The sequence below is a fragment of the Seriola lalandi genome, unplaced genomic scaffold, assembly GCF_002814215.2.
Source record: "Seriola lalandi dorsalis isolate HSWRI2012SDOR001 ecotype SW California unplaced genomic scaffold, Sedor1 jcf7180002054722, whole genome shotgun sequence".
Classification (NCBI taxonomy): Eukaryota; Metazoa; Chordata; class Actinopteri; order Carangiformes; family Carangidae; genus Seriola; species Seriola lalandi.
Genome location: NW_019525275.1, coordinates 783788 through 800001, shown reverse-complemented (window position 1 = coordinate 800001; position 16214 = coordinate 783788). Strand labels below are relative to the sequence as shown.

Genomic DNA, 16214 nt, shown 5'->3' with positions numbered 1-16214 from the left:
CTATACCCCACCCCCCCCAGAAAAGTTGGTTCTACGACTTGTGTGTTGGCAAAAAGAAAAAAGACTGAGAGGCCGAGTGTGGAGACTTAAGTCACCAGCGAGGATGTTGGAGTCGTGTACAGAGAGGTGAATAACCAGGTAACTTGTGTTCCCTGTAAAGAGTGCAGGGTCTCTGGAGACTGAATCCAAACCCAGCTGTCTCTGGTTGACCTGCATGTTTTTGGACTGGGGTCGACGTCTGACTCTGGATTCAGGACAAAGACAAAAAGAAACAGCCCTCAAAAACCTCAACACTGCAGAGCGGTGGATAAATCTCCGTTAGACAGGAATTAACATGTATGTGAAGTTATCACACCAACAATAATCTTATCGTTCGTAGTGACAGTCACCAGGTAAATAGCAGAAACATGCCGTTCAAACTACAAAGTGATCTGCCAGGAATGCGCGTTTGCATGTATCTGATTGGCCAGTGCTTCATTTGACGGATGACATCACACTGCGATGTCACAAAAGCTGAACCAGGTTCCACTTCTTTTCTTTTTTTAGGAGTTTCTTCACTGGAGTCCTTTGTGTGTGGACCCCTGCTGCATCAGTGAACAGGCTCATTCCAATCAACGAGAGCTGAGCATTTCTCATGCCGTGCTGTTGTCTGTGTGAATGTGGCGTCGCAGCGTCCGTACACAACAACAGGATGGGGCTGTTACCAACCGTGCCTCCGCCATTTCCCACACACAAACTGGTATTTATAAAAGCATGAGCAGTGAGAAAGTGTCACTTCACAAACACTTCAGACCAGGTGTGCACACGTTTCTACAGATACCTGCAGGTGAGGCGATAAGGAGGAGATTAAATATAAAAGGTGAGAGATGTAACCTTGTAGAACATTGTTTGTTTAGGTTGCAGCTGGAGCAAGTGACTGAGCCGTTCAACCTGCTTCATGTTGTCTTCACTTCACTACAACCGGCCTGAGCTGACCAATCACAGCTCTCGATGTCTCTACGTGGCTGCTGGTCATGACCAGGGGAGCGTCACACTCCTCACTTTGACTTAGGGGCTGCACGATATGAAAAAATAACAAATTGCGATTATTTAAGTAGATACTGTAATTGCAATTTGAGTCAATTGAGGCGCCTTTAGACTGTGCCAACAAAGATTGTGAAATACGTCACACTGTGCAAGACAGACGTCAGTCGATGATATCAGTTCGATACCAGTTTGTCAGAGTGTGCAATTAACGTCTGTAACTGTGGCTCTGGTGAGTTTTCTTCTTTGCTAGAGTCACAGAAACTTATTTTTCCTTTTGGTTTGTGCGTGTGGCCCCCGAGCTTCAGGTCAGGCGCTGGTGGACGTGTCTCACGGTGAGGACTCGCCGGTGGCCCCGCCCACCGCCACGAGCCAAACCGTCATACTTTTACAACTGACAATTTACTAAACAGACTAACAGAGAAAGAGAATTTTCTTCCTTCCTGTTGCCAGGTGTTTCTCACTAGTAATAATCATTATAGTCCCCACACACACACACACACACACACACACACACACAGGCCCTGAGGCCTGAGCACACTGAGTCAAATCAGTAAACAACTGAAAAGAAAAGAAGTAAAAAGAAAGAAGAAAAAACAGCAGTTCATTATCAGTAAGAACTAAAAAGCAGCTGTGGCAGATCCAACATCCAACACACAGAGTCTTCAAGAGACGATGATTCACTTTTTAAAAACGACAACAAACAACAGAAGTGAACTACAAATATATAAACACAAAAAGTTAAACTTTGAAAAGAGAGAGCAGAAGTCCCCTCGGGAATCCCCACACACACACACACACACACACACACACACACACACACACACACACACACACACAAGTTCCTGCTGTAATCAGACAGCTAATTGCAGGCTCAGTTAGCTGAACATCAACAGTAATTAATCACAGAGCTGGAGGGAAGGAAAGAGGGAGGGGGAGAAAAAAGGATGCAAGGAGGAAGGAAGGAAGGAAGGAAGGAAGGAAGGATGCCAGAAAGGGAGGACAGAGAAAAGGAGGGCTCAGAAGCAGGAGTGAGGAATGATGGGAGAAGTAATCACCAGGCCTGCAGGGAAGGAAGGAAGGTGGAAGAGAAGGAGGGAAGAAAAGAAGGAGGAATCTGATTAAACAGGAACTCCTTCAATTACAGCTTTCAGGGTTCATGGAGCAGACTTCTCCTCTCCCTCATTTTGTTTGGGGCGACCAGACCAGTTCCAGATGTGGGAAGGAGAACATGGGACACACTCTCAGTTGACCTTTAATCAACATACTCTCATGAGCTGAGGTACGAACAGCCAGAAAGGCTCCGTTTGGATGACCAGGATCGGAGCTGCGATACTGGAAAATCTGGATCTGATACTGTATCAGTGTCAGTGTCTGTCAAAGTGTCTCATAATCTTCTTATTATTTGATCAGAGAGTTCCTGATTCAAACCACACTACACGACCTTTTCTCTAACTTTTCAAAACCAACAATCGGGAACGTTCACACCCACTTTACACAGTGACTGGCCGGCTGTGAAAGTTTTTTACTCAGAACGACCACTAACACTTTTTTCTTTCGATGATGTCGCAGCCTTTAGCGGCAGGTTGGCTCCAGCACTTTGGTGTCCAGGCGTCTGCAAGCACTGAATTTATTCCTTCATACTCGTGTCATTACATTACAACAAACAACTACAAATGATTCTCCCTCGCAAATTCCAGATGAGTCCGGTTTGACTCCTGATCTCATGCGTGTGTCTCTGCTGTGGCGGTTTGTTTTGACGGGTGAAACATCCCAAAATGAAATGCAGAGGAAATTATGTCATGTTGGCAATCGTAGCGTGGCATGAAAGCTGTTTGAGATATGAGGACATGTTTTGGAGCCTGTTGCTTGTTAAGCAAAGTTGTGCTGTACTTGAACATCCCTTAAACACACTGACAACATGTTGTATTTGAAGTGGATCTTTTCTGGTATAACCCAGGCCCTTCGCTCATCAGCCAACAGAGTTTGCCAACAAACCCCACCAGTCACCGAGCTTCCAGTAAAAACTAATTCATGAAGATGTACAAATGTACGGCCTCAAAGAAGTCGACACTGTGTGTGTGTGTGTGTGTGTGCGTGTGTTAACTGGATGAGGGTCTTGTTCCTGCAAAGGCCCCAGGGCTAAAAACTCGGCCCTGCTCCTCTTAATGTCTTCCTGTCTCTTACAAACACACTCAAACACACACCTCCAAACACTTCCATATGGGACAACATGGCTGCACTGAAATGTCGATGTGTGTGTATTTTAGAGGGGGAGAGGAACTTGCCAACACCACACCACGTCTCTGGGGTCCAACCGGCAAAACTGTGGGTTGTGTTGTGTTGCTGCAGATCTCACCAGACGACCAGGCGATTTTACTGTCGCAGATAAAATTCCCAGTGTCGAAATAAAATCATCAAAGTTTAGAGTTAAGAGCTGCGGTGCGCTCCCGTCATCTCGGCCGCTTGGTGTAAGTCAGCCTTTTATGTGTCTTGGCGTTCTGATAAAGTCAAACATGTTTAATATGATCGTACGTTTTTAGTCTTGGCTCATGCAAATGGTGAGAAACGAGTCCCAGAGGAAGAAAATCTGGAAACAAAAGTGAGGTGCAACAATGCAAAGTGTGTGTGTGTGTGTGTGTGTGTGTGTGTTTGGGAGCAGCCAACCAGAGATTTCCCACCACAGGAACAAAACCTGCAGCTTCCTCCTCCTGCATGACTGCTCCTCAATGACCCCCCCACCCCTCTTCTTCATCACAGCTCCCCCTCCTCCTCCTCTCCTCCTCCTCAACTCCTCCACTCCTGCTGTGGCAGTTTGTCCTTTAAAAGACTCTCTCCTCTTTTTTACAGAGAGAACACCAGGACCAACTCTGACTTCCTTTGACAGACACACACTGACATTCGGCACCAGACAACACTGCACGCGTCCGTACGTGTGAAGGTCTAATCTGAAAAAGAGTCATGTGACCTGGACCTGCAGTTACCGACCGAGGGACGTGCGACTGCCTGTGTAGGCCACAAACATCCAGTAATGCAGCCTAGCTTAGCATAAAGGCCGGTCGCAGGGACAAACTGCTGGTCTGTGGCGATAACCAAGATGTTCCCACACTACTGGTTTAAAGTTGCCCGGAAGGGGTCTGCAATCTCAGGGTTATTATCCATCTTGAGGTAATTACACCAGCTATCTTTTACCGCAGGCGTGATAGTAATCGGACAAAGTATTTATGAGACACACACACAGTTAGACGCAGTGTGTAGTATATTCTCAACATATACAACTTTAGAGAGAATAATAATCTTGTGATCTGTGCGTGTGATGTATAGCGCTGACTGTGAAATGAGAGTGGGCATGAGACTTTGGATATTTGTTTCAGAGCTGTTTCACCTCTATTACATGTTAAATAACCCAAAATATGAGCAGCTTTGAAACAACAGAAAGTGATGCTGATCAGAAAATACTCCTCTCTCTATGATGCTGATCATGATGCCTTTTCTTATCTCTTTGTGTTATAGATAAACTCTTACCAGTGATTTCTATTTTTTCACAAAACATAAATATGATTATAGGAAAAAAAAGACACCTCTTACACCAGAACCACGCAGACCATGTTCAGTGTCTTGTTCTTTTAACTGAAAATGCGATGGACGTGATAAACACCGCAAATAAATAAATAAATAAATAAATATACTATAAACAGACCCAATACTTGCATTTTAATATGATACAAAAAACTGATGTAAATCAACGACTAAGTGAACTACATTACGAGTCCGACCACACAAACTTCAATACCTGACAGTTTGGTACGTGATGCTACGGACACATTTCAGCTGATGCCAAAAGGGATGGAGGTTTTATACCGAGTGTAGAGAACCAGGAACCAGGATGAGGTTTCGTTGCCTGTTACAACTCTAAGGCTCCAAAGCCGCCCAGTGGCACGACGTGGGGAAGTCGATAAAGTTTCAGACTACGTCCACACTACTACGACTTTTCATTTTTAAAACGAGTCTTTTAGCTCCGTATCAGAAACGATTACGTGAAAACACATATGTATCTGAGCAATTCAGGCTTGACTCCACTGTGACTGCTGTGTGTCTACAACTCCCAGGTCTACAGGGGGAGGTTTTGGTGAAGTAACAAATGTGGACAAAAAAACATGGAGATAAAGACTCCACAAGATGCCCTCTGTACGTCTCCGCCTCACACGTTTCATTGTGTTCATTAATGAGACAAAACTTCAGCTGCTGTTTTCAGATGGACGGAGAAAAGGCCGAAGGCAACAGAAAACAGTTGAAGGAATTATTTGAGCAGAAAAACCTGGTTCCTTCGGGGACGACAGTGAAGAAATATTTCCCCGAGATGTTTTATATAAGAGGCGAAGGTCAAGCATCGATCCTTCATCCTCTGCCTGATTCAGTCACCAGAAAACCAGAAAACACACGTGTTTCACATCGGACGCCCACCCAGCCGTGACGCCCTCTGAGGCTCTCTTGATGCCAAAAACACACCGGAGCCCTGGAGGATGATGGGATACGTGACATGGTTATAGAGTGGAAACCTGCTTTAAAATGAGGGGAGGGTGAGGGCGAGAGAGAGAGAGAGAGAGAGAGAGAGAGGGATGGAGAACAGAGAGCGGAACAAGGGAGGGGAGGAAGCTGAACGATTTCCTGGTGCGTCCTCCTCCGCTGAGACAGATGTGATGACTGCAGCAGATGTGTTGAAACCAGGGAGGGAGAGTTTACACGGACCTAAATCATCTCAATCATCGCCGTGGTCTTCCTCACTAACCTGAAACATCCAGTAAAAAAAGAAAAAGAGAAGAAGAAACTGTTTCCTTCATCAGGTGGAGGGACTGAGTGATTCCTGCGTATCTTCATGTTGAAACCTGATCATTGGTCCGTGTGGAGGGGAACTCCACTGATGTTACACGTTAAAGTCTGCGCACAGGTCGCGGGGAGAACTACTGCATATGTGAAAGAGTTGTAGAAAGGCTTTTGTGGCTCCAGAGGGAGTCGGTGAAGTCTGATAAAGTGATCAAGTGACTTGAGTCGGCGTCGGTTTGGTCTCAAATTGAAAAAAAAAACAAAAAAACCTGTGGGTGTGGAGTGAAGAAGGAAGTGAGTTTGCCAGACCGCCGTCGCCCGGCTCCTCATCTCTGCTTGAGGCAAGCGGCTCACGGCTACGTTAGCCGCGTCTAGCATAACACACCCGAATTTCTGTCCGTGTTCCAAGTTGCATTATGGGTAACAGAGACGCCAGGTTCTCTGGTTCTGTTGCGCTGATTTTGTATGTGCGGGACATAATATCAGCTTCTTTTATTATCATGCCTCAGGGGAAAGCAGAGGAAGCGAAGTGAAGTAGTGAAATACCTAAAAGTTTAAGGAGGAATAGTTAAAAATGTTTATAACCCGATGCACTTCCACGACCAGGGAGAGATTACTGCAAAAGGAAATCCAGCCCAGAATCACAACAGCCAGACAACGATTAGTCAATTCATGGATTACACAATCAACAGAAAAATAATTCTCAACTATTTTCACGAGCGGCCAATTATTTAATTACATTTTCCAGCAAAATGTCATAAAATTGCTGTTTACAGCTTCTCAAATGTAAAGCTTTCCTGTTTTTCTCTCTTTTATATCATTAGAAATTGAATATCTTTGAACACTGGACTGTTGGTCGGACAGAACAGGTCTCACCTTGGACTGTGATGCACATTTTATCATTTTTTTCAGCTATTTTATAGAGAAAATAATCAGCAGATAATGAAAACAATCATTAGTTGGAGCCCTCGTGTTTTCTGGAGTAAACTAAAGCCTTACAGTACATTGTGGTAGATGCGTTTCCATAGATCTGTCCTGCGTTGGGGAACACTGAGGATCAGACAGATACCTGGCAAAACATTTGCTTGTAGCAGCAAAAGAGCCACAGTAACACAAAGGCCCCGTTCAGACCCGCCATTAATATGCATCTCGGGGGATTTGATCACGTGTGGCCCAGACCACCTCCGAATGTGGTCTGAGTGATCGGATCTCAAATTGCATCCTCGCTGAATTCTTGGTCCATTCACACCTGTACTTGTGTTCACCTGCGTTTGGATCACCTGAGACGGAGAACGTCAGTGTCAGGTCTGAACACGGCCAAAGCCGAAGAGCTCCAGGGAAACTGCAACAGCTCGGCATCGGTCGGAAAGACGAAATAAGACGCTGAACAAATAAAGGAGCCGTTTCGATATGGAATAACTGGAGATGAGAACGTGTATCTATAGACGAGTGAATTAAAACAAATACTTGTCCCGTGTTAGAGGCTAAAAACTAGCACTAAAAAACTGTAGAAAAACAAGTGTAAATTAGGGCTAGAACTAATCTTGATTTTCATTATTGATTAATCGACTGTCTTCTCAGATGATCACAAACATTTACTCGATTAATAGTTTGGTCTTTACATAAAATATATATAAAATGTCAGAAAATAGAGAAAAATCTGAAGCCTAGAGTCTGAGCAATAATTCAAACCCCACAGATGTTCAGTTCATCATCATCTGACAAAGAAAAGCATCAAATTGTCACATTCTGCATTTTATCTTTAACAAATGACTTGAAATGACAAATTGCTAATCAGTTAATGAACTAATTATTTCAGCTCTGTCTAAATATACCTACCCCAGCCCGGGGCCCCTTTCAAACATGATGCAGACATGTAAAACTAGCAGAGCATTTATGGGTCACACACACACACACACACACACACGGGTCTAATAACCTCACACCTGTAGAATAGCAGGTCCTCACACCCCCATCAAGCAGCCTTTGATGTGTGTGTTTCTGAAAAGAGAGGGGAAGCTGGGAGAGAGAGGGGGAGGTGTGTGTGTGTGTGTGTGTGTGTGTGTGTGTGTGTGTGTGTGTGTGTGTGTTTGGGGGGGTGGGGCTGCAGGAAGGAATGTTTCTTCAGAGTAAACAGTGTGAAGCTTCCTGTAGAAAGCACTTCAAAGCCAGAGAGAGGAAACTAGGATCACACACACACACACTCGCACGCGCACACACACACTCGCACGCGCACACACACACACACACACTCGCAAGCGCACACACACGGTATCAAAGGCAGGTAGGAGTCATCTATCAACACAGGAAAATTAAAACCTGTAGAGCGTGTGCGCTCACACGATCAGATAATTCTCCTTTCCACATTACACACATGAAAAAGAAAATCACTTCACACACTTTAAAAACACATCTGTGTCACAGGCACGCACACACACACACACACACACACACACACACACGCACACACACACACACAGTTGTCTTTCACACTAATAATTATTCAGTAGAGCTGAAACAAAAAGTCCATTAACCATTAGTTAATCAACAGAATAATTTGATTATTGATCAAGAAATCTTTCTCCCCCCCCCCCCATTATTAATTCTCTTTCTAATGGGATTATATCACAGTCTGTCTGTCATTGGCGATTGGTGACCTCACCTGAGCTCAACACCACACGGCTCAGCTTTGGTCTCAGGAAGGGAAACGACGGGTTACTATAGCGACTACACGCAACCTGAGACCCCACAGCTACGACTGGCAGCAACATCAACTCCACTCAATGAACCTCCAGAGGTCTCGTCTCGTCTGTGGTGTAGCGGTGATGTGGACGGACCCGGGTCTCTGTATGTGGAGTAAAGGCGCAACATTCCCGAGAGTAACCAGAGATTAACCCATGACAGGAGCCCGGGACGTCCCATCACTGTCTGCATGACTCTCCTCCTCATCAGAAAAATGATCTGAAACTATTTTGATAACTGATTAATTATTTTTAGTAACTTTTCAAACAAAAATACATTTAAAAATAAAATCCAGTTTCAGCCTCTGGAAGGTTAAGATTTTCTCTCTAATTTAAATCTTTGTAAACTGATTATATTCATGTTTTGGACTGTTATATGTCAGACAAGATTCAAGACATCTGAAACCTAGACTTTGAGAAACTAAGATGGATCTTTTATACAATTTTTATAGACATAAATTAATCAGCAGATGAATCAGTAAAGAAAAAAATCATTAGTCGCAGCCCTAAACAGACACTATAGAAAAGACCATATGTTTAGAAAGTAATCTATCCTTCATCATCTTTTAAAAAAAGACTGTTTAAAACATTAAACTGTTTTGTTTTTGAGGCTAAGCTTCTCTAAAGATGCACATATCCTGAACTCCAACGGGGCAGCACAGACCAGAAAGACTTTCATTCATGGCCAGAGACGCAGAAACAAAGCTGTTGTGAAGTGCAAAAGCAGAGCAGCAGAGCGGAGGTGGTGGGTCCGTTCACAGATTCCTGTTTTCCACATCAAATGCTTTTCAGCCGAACACACAAAAGGCAGGAAATCAGCTTTAACTACCTACAATTCACCTAAACCACAAAACTCACATGGAGAGGAAGAGAAGCTCTGTGTTTTAAACTCATGTGATTCAGCATCAAGAACACACCGTCTCATTTATATTCTAACCACTGATCCTCTGCTTTTATTTGGCCTGCTATTTTTTTTGTAGTTACCTGCTCTTTGGTGTATTATATTTATGCATAATGTAACCTCGTATATACCAGCTACAGAAATAACACAATAAAAAGGTGCATTCAGGACAGGTGGGACAGGAGATTGAGCAGTTTGATGTAGGGACATTGTTAAAACTAAATAAAGGTTTAATCTTGTTTAATTGCGGCTTAAACAAGTTGATTTCTCAAGGTGCATGTGTTTAAAGCCAATGAATCACATAAACACGAGCTTTCCATGTCAGTTTTGAATTCATCAATACAAAACATCTTCGGTAATTCCTCTTAGTTCCCCGGAGCCACTTGCTGCCTTTTCCCAAAGGTAATATTTACCAGCGCCGGTTCAGGCGACAGGAGACGGTGTGTGGGGAAGTACATGTATGTTAAATTCAGAGGGACACTCGACCTGTTCAGGTGAGATTCAAGTTCGTTTCCCAAAGTCTGTGGATTTGCCTTTAGGCGAGTGATATTTAGATGAGCAGTTTTAAACTGGAGTGAGGTCTCTACGGAGAGAAAAAGGTCCGGACCTGAGCTTCAGCTTCGGACAGGTAAGAAAGGTCGCGTGACTGACGCTAAACGCAGCTGTTGGAGCAAAACTTTATCTTCAATCTTAACTTTATTTCAGCTGCTAGTTTAGTAAAGCAAGCGGAAGCGACAGACACAGAAACAGTGGAAACCGACCATCAATAACTCCCCAAAAACTCAGCTTTTCTTTTTTGGAGACTTGAATCGACTCAGCGGCGGCGGCAGCAGCTTTCGCTGAATGTCGTTAAAACAACCCGGTCAAAGTGTTATTGTGTGTGTGTGTGTCTTTTCCTTACCTTGAACCCGCATCGTTCCTGGTTGGATCTCTTGTTGCCTGAAGTCGTAGATCCACCAGAGAGACAGAAAAGCAGAAACAACCCGGAGAGAGAGATGAAGAAACTCCGAGGGGCCGCCATTCCTCCCTCAAGTCTGAACAACTCTGAGAGCGAGAGGGGAGAGAAGGAGGTGTGTGTGTGTGTGTGTGTGTGTGTGTGTGTGTGTGTGTGTGTGTGTGTGTGTGTGTGTGTGTGTTCACTATCCTTTTGAGTTTTAGACCTTAAAGGTGAGAACATTTTGTCCGGTCCCCAGAGGCCCCCGGGTTACCTACATGTCATCCGGGTCTACACATTATCTGATTAATCCTAAAACTGCACCACTGAATATCAACAAGACAATTATTTTCTTTAATCATAAATTAATTGTTCAGTAGAAAATATATATGAAGAATAATAGTTTTCCCCCTGACCCAGAGTCCAAAACCCAAATAAGTTTTGAGATGATTTAACCCGGATATAAATCTGGGGAAATCATTAAATATTAACAATAGAAGCTGGTGCCAGTAAATTTACCTAAAACATGACTCAAATGATTTATTAATTATCAAAACTGTTGCCAATTAACTTTATGTCCATCAAGTCAATTCAAATTTCATTTATATAGTCATATATATATATATATATATATATATGATATGGTTACATGCCCCAAGGGGCTTAACAGACATCCTCTGTCCTTGGACCCTTGAATCAGACAAGGGAAACCCAGGAGGGGATCCCTCTTCCAGGACAGACAGACATGTGATGGATGTTGTGTGTATAGAATAAAGCAAGAGTAGATTTACAGAGTGGACGATGAGCCACACGACTTCCTCTCCACCACGAAGACCTGGAGAGAGGACAGACTACACAAACACCATTCACACGTCCAGGAGAAGAAAACAAACACACAAGAGGAGAGAGAGAGAGACAGTCGACTAACTTGTCTCTTGACTGATCATCTCCGCTCTAGGTAACTGGTCGGTTTCTGGGTGCCTAGGTGGATGATAAAATTTCCATGTATAGCCGAGGTCAGGCCAACAACACCGTCCATCCCTTCATCTCAGGACCTCACAACAATGTCTCTTTGTCGTCCTCTTGTGGTGAAAACGCTTTTCTCTTACTCAGCTCTTGCGTTGCTTTACTTGTCTGTGCAGGGAATCTGAGAACAAGTGATTACCCACAAAACCACAACAAGATAAAAAATTAATTACAAGAAAAACTCTGACATGAATCTGCCAGAACTTGAAACTCAGGCTTGACATGTACCAACACCATACGATAGTGTGAGAACAAAACAAAATACAACAGTGTGTGAAGAGGGGTGCGTCAATTTGTACACAACAATATCACCAACAATCAAGAATCAAGGATGTCAACAAGGAGTCCTGGTGATGAGCATTAAAAAACAAGACAGATTTATTGATAATAATGAAAATAATCTAGAGGAATTTATTTGTAACATTATACCCCTTTATTTCCACGAGGATAGGTGGAATAATAGAAACATTTCTCTTGTTCAACAGCGCCAAAAACTACATCAGTTGAATCAACACCTCTGACACATATTCAACAAAAACTGAACAAGCGTTTGCAGATGACTTGGTGATCGTCAGCCGTCTGCACAATGAAGAACAGAGTCACGGCTCAGTAACAGGAGAATCAGTTGGTGTGAAGTCTTTACGACAGCTAATATCTGAAACTTAAGCAGTCCAGTGAATAACCTCAAATAAAACTGCCCGAGGTGAAAAGAAAGGTTTAGGTCAACAAAAATAGAAAAATAATTTAGATTTTACAGTTATAAAATCTCCAGGGATCAAGTCGTGGGTTAAAAATTGATCTTTTCTGTAGTAATGGACGTAAATGAAGCCTTGAAAGTTGATGCAACAATTCAGGCGCCTCGACGTTTGTTGTTGACTTATAAGCCCTCTGTCTATATAAAGGCAGTGCTGGAACAGACTGAGTGACTACACCCTCTGAAGCAATATTTGTGAAATATTATAGGAAGTAGAGCTGTATATTTTATATCAGAATGGTGAAGTAAAGGCAGTTAACAAAGGAGGACGGACCGGTTCGTCAGGGGTTCATCCCACAGCAAGATAACAACCGAAAACATTCAGAGAGAAGATCAAGACGGTGGCTGCACATGATGGAAGACAGTCTCCAGACTTAAACCCAGACTGGACTCTGCGTGACAGTAACGGCTTCAGATTCTGTGATGTCATAATGAAACACTCTAGATTCTGATCTCAAGGTCACAACAAGTTCAGAATCCTGACACTTCACTACTGTCTGCAGAAGAACAAGCATCTGAACTTATCTACAGCCTCCACACAGCACAGTGAGAAAATACTGACATCAAAAATGAGCGAGCAAGAGCGAGCTTCTGTTGCCGCCTTCCGCCTGAATTCTCAGAGAAATGAAATGGAAAAACGCATGAGTGACAAGGCGTCTGCAGTCTTAACTGAATTTCGCCTGGAGGAAAAACTATGTGATGTGGTGATCAAGGTGGATGACACTGAGTTCAGCGCCCACAAGATCATCCTCTGTAGCTGCAGCCGCTACTTCTGGTGAGTAGATTATGTCAGTGGAGCAAAGACTGTTATTTCAAAGCCTTCATCAGTTATCTGCATATGAACAACAGGTCAGATGTTAAGACTTTGCTGCATGTATTTGACTTTGATGACACTGATAAATCCTGATCCCACAGCACTCTTTTCACCGGCGCCTGGACAACCTCAAGGAAGCAGATGTACACCATCCCTGGGGTGTCACCTGAGATGATGCAGCTCATCGTCGATTATGCCTACACCCACTCTGTTCCCGTGACAGAGGACAATGTGGTGGAGGTTTTGGCAGCTGCAGACCAGTTGCTGGTCCCGGGGATTGTTCAGGCCTGCTGCTTCTTCCTGGAGGACCAGCTGTGCCAGAGGAACTGCATCGGCATCTGGAGGCTGGTGAACTTCTACAACTGCCCAGAGCTGAAGCACAAGGTCTTCCTCTACATCCTGCGCCACTTTGAGGAGATAGTTTGTGTCTCACAGGAACTCCTGGAGCTCTCTGTGCAGGAGCTGGTTGCTATCATCGAAAATGATCATCTCAATGTGAAAGAAGAAAACACTGTGTTTGAGACTGTCCTCCGCTGGATTAACCACCTGCCTGAACAAAGACAAAGCCTCATCTCTGTGCTGCTACCCAAGGTAACTAAACAATAAATCAGCTGTAACTGTTGTCATCTTCATATAGCATGCACTGGGTTGAATTTTTACAGAAACTGCCCAATTGATCTGCTGCTTTTTTCTGATGAGCAAACTCTTGTGGCTGTGAAATTAAAAGCTTAATTCTCTCAGAAGAGAAGGTTATTGGACAGAGCCAGGCTCACAATTAATTCCTACTTCCAGTCCAACCACTGATATCAGAGACTATTTCTAACTGCTGTCCTCTTACATCTCTTTAGGTGCGACTGGGCTTGATGACCCTTGCCTACCTCCAGAACGTTGTGATGGTCAACGCTGCGGTAACAAGCAGCATCGAATGTGTACCCATCATCGATGAGGCAGTCACAGCATGTTTTCTCTTCAGGGCCAATAAACCCTCAAAATCTGACTACAGAAACCTATTGACTCGCCCACGCCTGCCTCCTGACATTTTATTGGCCACCGGAGGCAATGATTTCAACTGTACCATGACCAACCTTGAGGCATATGATGCCCGAACTAACAGCTGGGTCACTGTGAGGGTTGAGATTTCTCGTTCTCACCACGGTGCTGCTGTTCTCAACAGCTTTGTGTACTTAATTGGTGGCTGCCACCGTGACTCTTACTTGAATACAGTGCAAAGGTTTGACTTTGTCACCTGCACGTTGCACCAGGTGGCATCCATGAACTACTGCCGCTGCTATGTCAGCGTTGTTGTGCAGAGTGGCTGCATTTATGCCATGGGAGGCTTCAGTGGACATACTTACTATAACACTGTTGAGTGCTACAAGCCCGAGACTAACCAGTGGACCATCACAGCACCCATGTGTCAAAAGAGGTGTGGGGCCAGTGCTACAACTCTAAATGGCAAGGTGGGTGAAACAGAGATGACTGAAACAAGTAATGTCCGAGAGGAGGGTGACTTTAACCACCAAACTAGCCTGATAATAAGACTAAACAGACATGTTCTTTTCACCTTATTATTCAGCCTGGCATCATGTTCATGTGAGCCAATTTCTTCATGTTGAAGATGATGGTAATTTTGTTGATTTTGCCCTAACCAATCAGGAGCCAGTGATCATAAATGTAGCTGTCCTAAATCTGTTTGTAGGTGTACATTTGCGGGGGTTTCAATGGGCATTGCAGCCTGTCCACGGCTGAATGCTACAACCCAGACACCAACCTTTGGACACTGATTGCACCCATGAGGACCTGCCGAAGTGGCCTTGGGGTCGCTGCCTTCAGAGACAATATCTATGCAGTGAGTTTAGTATCAATATGTTGCTCAAAAATTTGGTTTATTGTATTCAAATGACTTGTAAGATGGCGATTAGTGACTGTGATAACAAATGTAAAACTGGAAAGCCTTTTAAAGGATAAAGCTCCCGTCAGACCAGGAAGTGGCACTGCAAGAATATTTGCGTGTCTTCATGTAATAAGTACTGCTGGAGGTTTGATCACAACCTACTGTGACAGGCGAGCTAGCAGGTAGCATTCTAGTTTGCTAGCTTTACACCTGCCAGGTAGCAAGTTAGCAAACTCTGCTACTAACTGGAAAATAGGTCTACACACTTAATTCATGAGACATGGGAAACTTAACCCATTGCTCCTGTCTCTTACCTGTCTGAAGACCATGCTTTTTTTGTGGATCAGTTAGTCCTCAGACAGAGTAGGGTTGTGTAAAATTGGATGATGACAATATTTGGACTATTAGGCTCTCTATGTTGTTTTATCAGAAAAGGAGCCAAAATTAAAATGACTTCCTCAGGATTTTCTTCCAGTCTCAATATGGTTTTCCTTACTCTACTGAAACACTGGACTCCTTTCTCTCACAGGTTGGCGGCACCTGTAGTGGGAGCTACCACATGCGCAGTGTTGAGGCCTACAACCCCCAAACCAACAGGTGGAGACCCATGCCGTCCATGAACACCAACCGCAGCTACTTTGGCATCGAGGTGGTGAACGACCAGCTCTTTGTGGTCGGAGGACACAAAAGCTCCACTCTGTCAACTGTGGAGCGCTACAATGCGGACACCTGTATGTGGTACAGTGACTCTAACATTGAGAGGTACCGCAATGGCCTGAGCTGCTGTGTGCTGCATGGACTCCCCAGTGTGGTAGAGAAATTGTTCCCTCGTGGTCCCCTGACACCCACCAATGTGGAGGAAGCCCAGTCCTGACATGTCATCCGTGGCATCATGATTGACATTAAATGTCATTTTTAAATAAATGAAATTATTTTATTTGTGTTTTTAAAGAAGGGTGTTGTTATTGTTCCATAATTATTCCATTATACATTATAAATATATAAATATATTTTCATGTTTGTTATGTATTACATATACTATATATACCTGTTTATGTCAGCGTGATTGATAACAGGTCACTGCTCTAGATCAAAGAATCTATTTGGTATTGTACTCCTAAATTAATTATCCTTGCACATTCAATTGACCATTTAACCATTTAAAATGGTTAAAAATAACGTACAGAAAATACATACAGAACATATGATAGCTTACAACTCGCAAAACTCCCTGTAACAGGAGTTGATGGCATCACTAAAATCAACAAATACAGGCTAAAAATACCGTTTTTCTCACCTGCAA

At 43.7% G+C, this 16214-nt stretch overlaps 2 protein-coding genes across 2 annotated transcripts in view; one reads left to right on the top strand and one right to left on the bottom strand.

Annotated features, from left to right (window-relative positions):
* The window catches only part of il17rd (interleukin 17 receptor D), a 27392-nt gene extending 16856 nt beyond the window's left edge, over nt 1-10536 (bottom strand). Inside the window, exon 1 of the mRNA XM_023424243.2 lies at nt 10391-10536. Coding sequence (XP_023280011.1) covers nt 10391-10510 — 120 coding nt within the window. The 5' untranslated portion in view covers nt 10511-10536. The remainder of the gene's footprint in view (nt 1-10390) is intronic.
* A 2087-nt stretch (nt 10537-12623) lies between these two features.
* Nucleotides 12624-15803, top strand: LOC111668222 (kelch-like protein 10). The gene is made up of 5 exons (XM_023424220.2): nt 12624-12978; nt 13119-13608; nt 13866-14477; nt 14717-14866; nt 15441-15803. Exons 1-5 carry the CDS (start codon nt 12773-12775, stop codon nt 15783-15785), a joined length of 1803 nt encoding a protein of 600 aa, XP_023279988.2. The 5' UTR covers nt 12624-12772; the 3' UTR covers nt 15786-15803.
* Nucleotides 15804-16214: the final 411 nt, after the last annotated feature.

What these genes read in the sequence shown, in the direction of transcription:
- LOC111668222 (XM_023424220.2), top strand. Translation starts at nt 12,773, where the DNA reads ATGAGCGAGCAAGAGCGAGCTTCTGTTGCCGCCTTCCGCCTGAATTCT. An exon ending in TCTCTGTGCTGCTACCCAAG is followed by an intron (nt 13,609 to 13,865) that starts GTAACTAAACAA and finishes ACATCTCTTTAG; the next exon opens with GTGCGACTGGGCTTGATGAC. An exon ending in TCAGAGACAATATCTATGCA is followed by an intron (nt 14,867 to 15,440) that starts GTGAGTTTAGTA and finishes TTTCTCTCACAG; the next exon opens with GTTGGCGGCACCTGTAGTGG.